Source organism: Cicer arietinum, chromosome 2 (genome assembly GCF_000331145.2).
Source record: "Cicer arietinum cultivar CDC Frontier isolate Library 1 chromosome 2, Cicar.CDCFrontier_v2.0, whole genome shotgun sequence".
Lineage (NCBI taxonomy): Eukaryota > Viridiplantae > Streptophyta > Magnoliopsida > Fabales > Fabaceae > Cicer > Cicer arietinum.
This window is the reverse complement of record NC_021161.2, coordinates 2642164-2650222: the sequence shown is the minus strand read 5'-3', so window position 1 is coordinate 2650222 and position 8059 is coordinate 2642164. Positions and strand designations below refer to the sequence as shown.

At 33.2% G+C, this 8059-nt stretch overlaps 1 protein-coding gene across 1 annotated transcript in view; it reads right to left on the bottom strand.

Moving 5' to 3' along the window:
- The window catches only part of LOC101494533 (disease resistance protein RPP2A), a 13182-nt gene continuing 5123 nt past the window's right edge, over nucleotides 1-8059 (bottom strand). Inside the window, exons 3-10 of the mRNA XM_073365322.1 lie at nucleotides 6168-6559; nucleotides 6046-6113; nucleotides 4251-5355; nucleotides 3690-3965; nucleotides 2127-2900; nucleotides 1133-2033; nucleotides 821-969; nucleotides 1-582 (exon numbers count right to left, since the gene is read on the bottom strand). Of these exons, the coding sequence (XP_073221423.1) occupies nucleotides 1560-2033; nucleotides 2127-2900; nucleotides 3690-3965; nucleotides 4251-5355; nucleotides 6046-6113; nucleotides 6168-6559 (3089 nt within the window). The 3' untranslated portion in view covers nucleotides 1-582; nucleotides 821-969; nucleotides 1133-1559. The remainder of the gene's footprint in view (nucleotides 583-820; nucleotides 970-1132; nucleotides 2034-2126; nucleotides 2901-3689; nucleotides 3966-4250; nucleotides 5356-6045; nucleotides 6114-6167; nucleotides 6560-8059) is intronic.

The following is an 8059-nucleotide window of genomic DNA, read 5'->3' as shown; positions in this document are numbered from 1 at the left end:
TGATACCTCAAATTTAATTTATCAATTGATGCTTCATGAAAAACGTATTGTTTCTACGTTTCTGATACCCAACTTTACAACCATATATAATAAGCAAAGGGAACAATTTTGCATTACAATATAACTTCCACTGAATTTTTGGATTTTACCATTAAGTCTCCCTTTTTCATAACATTTTCCAGGTCCAGAAACACCCACTCTTCCATTTTCCATAGGAACTTTTTGGCCTACAGCTTCCTAAAAATTCAAAGAAAGTGTCACAGATTGTTAGTACTTAGTATGTCAATTCTGTTAATAGCTTGAGTTAATAGACAAGGTTGTCGCGGAAATAAAGGTTGGGTTGGTAGCTGGAGTGGGGGAGTTAAAGAGTGGAGTGAGTGATAAAGAGGTCACAGGTATGACCAAGATCTCTCTATGTTCTGGTATTCCAATCTTTCACTATTTCAAAGAAGTTATCAATCTTTTTCAACGAGGATATAATGTATTCTTTTGACATTTCCATTAAGAACTAAATTCAACAACAACATGTAGGAACAATACGGGCAGTATGGTGTCTCCAAAAGATTATACAGATTGATCAAACTGCAAAGCAAAGAGAAAATGTTTTTAAAATTATAAAAGTAGTCACAAATCAATAGCATGCATTACTATAATTACTAAAAAAATGAATTGGCCAACTCCCAATAAAAGTCACAGATGCAGCATCATTAAGCAAAAAGGCTAAGAAAATATCACACATCAACAATGCCCCATATTCAACCAAGTAGCAGAATTGAAAATGAATCACAGTTAAAATCATATGATATGATTCTACACATACTTGCACCAAAGGAATCAGCTTTTCCATCAAGGAAAAATGTCTAACGCATTCAACAAATAAACATTAGTCTGTCCAAACTCTTTAAAAGGGAAAACTTAACCTTCTGCCATGTTTTCCAACTCTCAATTCCAACTGGTGCAGTGAGAGAACTGAAATTAATTCAAACCAATAGAAAATTAGCATGGTCAAGGAAACATAATGTGTGCAACTTTTAAAAAATATGAATCACAGGTTGTCTCCCAAGAGAGCTTATGTAACATCTTCAACCTGACGCCATGGGAAAAAAATATTAATTTCGAACTAAATAATTACCTTCCTCCTTACTTTGAGTAGGCTAATGACTCGTATGTTCGCATTTGTTGTCGAGTAGGCATGCTGCATTTTTTTTTATTGAATTTGCTGTGTCCTCATGCATCTTTCTTATTTTTGTCTTGTCCTACACTTCTTATTCCAAAATTTACCTAATGCACTGTTGCCCCTTTCACTGCAGGAGTTCAATGTTAAAAAGAGAAAACACAACAAGAATACTCTTATTTTAAGCGATGATTTTACAATGAGATAACCAACATATACATCTTTTGAGAGATTTTAGGAGACAGTCAAATAGATAAACTCTTCTTGAGTATACTGAGATTGCTAGAAAATATGGCTGATTTCCACCACCAATAGTCAAGTATCCTTTTTACCCTTAAAGCATTTAGATCAAGGTTTCAGAATGAAGCCCAAGACCAAATTTTGATCAATCCACCAAAGCGCATTCATTTTCATCACCACTACAAATAATAACATTCTTCTTTGATGCATGACTTTGCTCCATATTTTTGCCAATCGGTTCGTCATATATGAGATAAACTATTGTATTCTTCACAATGAAACCGTTCTCAAAAACAACAACAACCTCCACTTTGTTACCGGGTTCTATACTTGATACTACTCTCTGCCCCTCCTCATCTTCAAAGGCGGCTACTGCCTCTCTCTTGTAGAGCTGAATGGTGGCCTTTGTGAAATTTTTCACCATCAAGTTTTTAAGGCCATCTGATATAATGTTATTTGGGGTTGAAGTATAGACAATACACATCATTGTCTTCAAGTTACGCCCTTCCACTTGAGGGACTTCAAAAGTTACAGACGAACCTTCGCAATTGAAGTTTAACCAATCTGGATAACTATCACCAGGGAACAAACAACCACCACACCCCTCGACAGTCATATTCTGTAGTACGGTACAAGGGAAGATATGATCAAAATTTATAAAAAAAAATATATATATTAACAATTAGAAGATGCAAGGGAGAATTAATGAAACCTGTACAATTTTCTCTTTTAAAATAGTGGCAACTTGGCAACTCATTCCCATTTGAATGAAAATAGATTTCAAGGAATTTCTTGACACTTGTGATGTAGTTGCAGCTAGTTCCAATTCCTTACAATTTGAGGCATATAAGGCATCCAAAATTGTTGCTGCATCATGAGAAAGTTGAAGCTCTGAGCTGCACTCCACCCAAAGACATCGAAGACTTGGAAGGTATGTGGAAATTGATGATAGTTCGTGGGAATTACTATGTGGTACATCTAAAGGAACAAGAGATGACATGACAGTAGATGCTTGAAATTGGGATGGGGGATTATTTGTTGGTGACATCCAAGACCAAATGATAGATGGAAACACATCTCGTGAGAATCCTTCATAGCCGCACAAGGAAATATATCCAATGCTTTTTGACCTTACTACTGAAAAAGGAACTCTTGTTATTGCAGTGTTATTTGCAATCAGGGTGGTTAAAGATTCCATCTGTTCCAAGTCCTCTTCCAACTTGTCAATCATTAAACAACCAGAAAGAATGAGTGTTTTCAGAGATTTTAACTTATAGATACTTCTTGGAAGGCTCCGAAGGCTAATACAGTCTTCCAAATTTATCAGAAGAACTTTATTGAGATGTCCAATACTATGGGAAACCTCTGACAACCTTGGACAATCAGTGAGTACTAGTTGTTCAAGATTAGGCAAGTTTGAAAAGTCTGGGGTCTGTGTTAGATAATGAGAATGACTAAGATTGAGAATTTTCAGCTTCTCCAGCCTCTACAAGAACATAAATGTTATACAGAAAACTTAGGAAAGAAGCTTAAAACAATAGATGGAAGTAAATACAATGTATCACTAACCATGAGAAAGAAAAGTAAAATATTTACGTTATTGTAGTGTGAGTTTGTTAATACATTGGTTTGGTATATTGTAAAATCTTTGAAAATAAGCTACTTTTCTATAAACATTATGAAGACATTATTAAAAGCAAGGTGTATTTGTCCGCAGCCCTAAAAAAAATTGAAATGATAGATAAGTTTGGAATTTGGATTCCTTTCCCTTCTTTTTAATCAAATAGTCAATTAGATTTGTTTCCTTTCTTTTTACTATATCAAAGTTTCTACTCAAGATTTAGGTTGTAATTATATGTTTTGAATGCATAGTTGAAGGAACTTTTATGATGAAGCAGAATATATATATATAATAAAACTCTATTTGATTAGGTAAAACTTCTTTACACTATCATCCAATTATCTATTTCTGAATTCTTAAGGAAGTGTCATTATCACAACCTCTTGACAAAAGATTTGAGACTTTAAATGATATGCTAACACATCAATGGGGTAACAATGTAAAACGATTTTATGCTTGACTCTGATTCAACATCTCCTAATTCCTTTAAATCTTTAGAAAGATTTGTACTTTGAAATTTAGAAAAATTGTGTTTCTAAGAAAAAAATATAACTTGATATCTGGCAATATTTCACCAGAGAAACTTCTAAACGACCATATAATAAAGTAGTTTTAAATTTTGAGGTGCAAAAGAGCTGAAATCAAAATTAATACCTGGTTCTCTTTCCACAGAAGTTTGATATTGCTGTTTTCTAACTCAATGGAAACTAAATTTCCTAGATAAAAGCTTGTAGGTATGCATGCTAAAGGAAATCCATTCCATGAAAGCCATCTCAGATTTCTTGAAAGGTATTCAAAATCTCCATCAAGTTGTACTCCGGCAAGATTAAGCAATCTGAGTCTCATCATCTTTTTAAATACTTTAGTACTAAAACATTTTGCATTAGCTCTTGGCAACACCAAAGCCAGTCCTTCAACAACTTTTGTTCCCTATGAAATATGATGGAGAAAAAAGTAAAACAAGCACAAATTAAATATATAAGGAAGATAAAACACTTTTGATAAACCAATTAATTGTTACTAGAATCTAGGAAGCACAATATGATTCACAACCAAACTGATTTTCAAATCACAACTAAAGTAATTTTATGTTCTTTTGATAATCACGGAAACAACTTGATGTTAAAAATTTATTCATAAATGTTAGTTTCCCTTCATTAATATTTAGACATGTTAAGTAGAGAATCGAATAAAACATGTATATGAAGTACTTACAGTTTGTTCATATAGTACATCAAACACATCCTTACTAAACCACAACCTGCTACGCTCCCCAGGCTCCTTTGGTGATTTCTCACGAATGATTTCTCTTCCCATATCTCGCAGCAAATCATGCATTCTAAGCCTGTTCCTATCATCTACGTTCACAAGACTTCGCTCCACAAGGACATTTATTCCAATTTCTGCATAAAGTTCACAACCATTTAATATATGTATAACATCATTTCGGTCCATCCCAATAAAGAAACAAGCTATGTCAAGGAATATTTCTTTCTCAGTATCATCATTTAAACCATCATAGCTTATTTTTAACTTCTTCTGTACATGGTCATTGGGAATTCTTTTGAGTTTGTCCAATACACACTTCCACTGTGTTATCCCCCTATCAAACAGATATGACCCAAGGACTTCCAGAGCTAGAGGCAATTTCCCAGAATACTCAACTACAGTTTTGGAAAGTTTATCAAAATCTTTTCTAGGCCTCGGTTGCTTGAATGCATGCCAACTAAAAAGCTCGATTGATTCACGTTCATTCATTTCTTTCATTGTGTATATTTGGTCAACTCTATTCCCTCTAAGTATATGCATATCTCTAGTTGTGATAACTATTCTACTTCCTGAGCCAAACCATTGACGACTTCCACATAAAGCATTCAATTGATCCAATGTATGCACATCATCAAGTACAAGAAGTACTCTTTTACGGCATAGTCTATCCTTTAATATAATTTTTCCTGCCTCAATGTTTTGTATCTTAGTTGTTGTTTCTTGGCAAATATCATAGAGAAGTTGTTCTTGTAAGGACACTTGTCCAGCATTTTGCTCCCAAACTTCCCTAACATTTGCAAGGAAGCTCCTACCTTCAAAATCGCGGCCAATTTTATTGTATATGGCTTTCGCAATGGTGGTTTTGCCAATTCCTCCCATGCCCCACATCCCTAATATTAGAACATCATTTGATTGTTGGATGTTTAGCAGTCGAATCATTTCTTGCACTCGAGGTTCAACTCCCACTGGATTATTAGCAACGAACAAGTCTGCCTTGTCTAGTAAACGTGTAACTTTTCCAACAATATTCTTGATAGCCTCTGTTTCGTTCCTATTTAAAAACCCAAAAAGAGGTTCATATACATGGATATATAAAGGTACTCTCCCTCTGTACTCAAATATAATGTTATCATTCCTAAAAAAAACATGCCTATGATGAACAAATATGAACAAATTATAACCAACTTCACCCTATTTAATGTTATCATTCCTAAAATAACCTTCAATTAATATTCTCAAAAAACAAAATCTCATAGAAAATATACGGTACTTAAAAGCATACGGATTTGACTATTTTATGATTGGTCATGCATTTGCATATAATATCAACCATTGATTTATGTATCAATGGTTGTTATTACTTACTCTATTCTCAAAAGTGAGTTGATCACTTTAGAAGACCCTAATTCAAAAAATACAATCTTTATTTTGAATCCTTGAAGAAAATTAAGGGGAAGTTAACTCACAATCTTTTTTTTTCCTGGTCAAATAGTCTAGTGGTTAGACTCACACACCAAATATGGAAAAGTGGAGAATCCTGAATTCGACTCAGAACCCTACATATCGACGTTCTTGCAGCTACTCTCAAGTTAACTAATCATCTTAATTAGTGTGAGTATTGAGGGAGTATGTATCAATGTACTAATGTGTCAAAAGTACATGTGAAATTTGATTAAAAAAAATTCCAAAAATTTAAAATATAATCAATCCAATCCAAAGAATGTTCATTGAATTGAATAACCTGGAATTTAGTACTACAAATCCTGCAAGCCCGGCTGCCTCACAAAGCGCAGCTCTCCAGGTCAGCACCTCATCCAATGATTCCTCTTTATACACTAACAAACTATTCAAAACATATCTAACTGTTTTTCCAAACCTATCATAAATTCCTTCCTTCTTTGAAATTCTACTCAACAAACTTTGAAACGCAATTCCAAATTCACCAGTTTGGTGACGAACTTCCGATGGATCTACACCGTAGAACACCGGAAGCACCACCTGTCCTATGGTTCTTCGACATTCCATTATCTTCACCAACTCATCCAAACACCACCGCGAATCGGCGTAATTTCTTGAGAAAACAATAACAGCAATTTGAGATCCTTGGATTGCTAGATCAATTTTATATGAAATTTGATCTCCTCTTCGAAGCGAATCATCATCCCTAAAAACGTTGATTCCTTCATTTCGAAATGAAGCATAGAGATGTGAAGTGAATGATGCACGAGTATCTTCTCCTCTAAAACTTAAGAACACTTCATTTTCACGCATCACTATTCTCTTAAAGTCACGAATAAATTCTTCTGCCCTTTCATCCAAATCTTTATATGTTATCAACAGAGAAAAGTTAATTAATATACGTGGATTTAAACTAAACTTGTGTAATAATATAGAAAAATAAAAGTAAAGTTACTAGTTTTGAAACTTACCTTTTTCTGTGTAATCTTCCTGAGAATACATGGTTGAATTTGTTGGTGGATGGATGAGATGAATTAAGATAAGATAAAAGAGAATTGATAAATTAGTTGAACTGTTGAATCAGAAAATTATGAGACACTGAGATGAAGTTATGGTGTGGGGGGAAGAAAGAGAGAGGAAAAGAAGAGGAAGAATTTGCGAAACTAATCGGCGGCAGTGTAGTCAACGCATTGTCCAATTAAATTTTTATTTTTATGTAAATATGTCTATACAAAAATCATTTGAATGTTTAGATTCTCATCTTTCGAATATATCCAAAATGATGTGTAATCCTTGGAGGTATATTATCCACCGATTAACTATTTGATTGTTTTAAGTTTATTTCACCTCAATTTAATGTTAACCATTTAATAAATTTAATAATGTATATCTAAAACTTGTTAAGGCAACAATCCTTATGTAATAATTTAATAAATTGATTAAATGTGCATTTAAGGTTTTAGAAAAATAAAAGTAAATTAAAAAACTTTATAAATTATACAAATATTTATATTAATTTAATGATTTGTTGATTCGTGTATATAATATATGTTTACATACGTAAATGTCCGTTTGAATTTTTCTCTTAGTTTAGAATTATGATTGAGACATGTTTCTCTTCCCAGTATCTGAACATGTTTCAATCATAATTCTAAACTAAGTATTTATCTGTTCTTATCTTATCTCTCAAGTTGATAGTACAATAAGAGTTGTGTGCCAAAAATTAAATATGACATGGAAGTTAACAAAACAAATTATAACCATTCAATCCTCTTCAACCAAAAACAGGAAAACAATATTATTGACAATAAAAAGGTTAGCAGCACCATAAGAATTGATTTTTACTTGGCCATTGTTTTAACATCTTTCATTGATTCATTCGACTCAATATTTTTTCTTTCTATTTTGATTGAAGTCGTCAATGGACTCATCTTCGGTAGATAATCTCTTTACAGAGTGTTCACTTTCATCGCCACTACGAGAAATGACATCCAAATCCGGTGCATGATATAACTCCATTCTTTTGCAATTTGGTTCATCATATGCAAGATAAATTATTGTCTTCTTTACAATGAAACATTTCTCAAAAACAACAACAACCTCCACTTTGTTACCGGGTTCCATACTTGATATTACCCTTTGCCCCTCCTCTTCATCAAAAGAGACCAATGCCTCACCTTTATAGAGTTGAATGGTGGCCTTTGTGTAATTTTTAACTAATACGTTTTTCAGGCCATTTGATGTTATGTTATTTGGGGTTGAAGAATAGACAATGCACATTATTGTATTTAAATTAC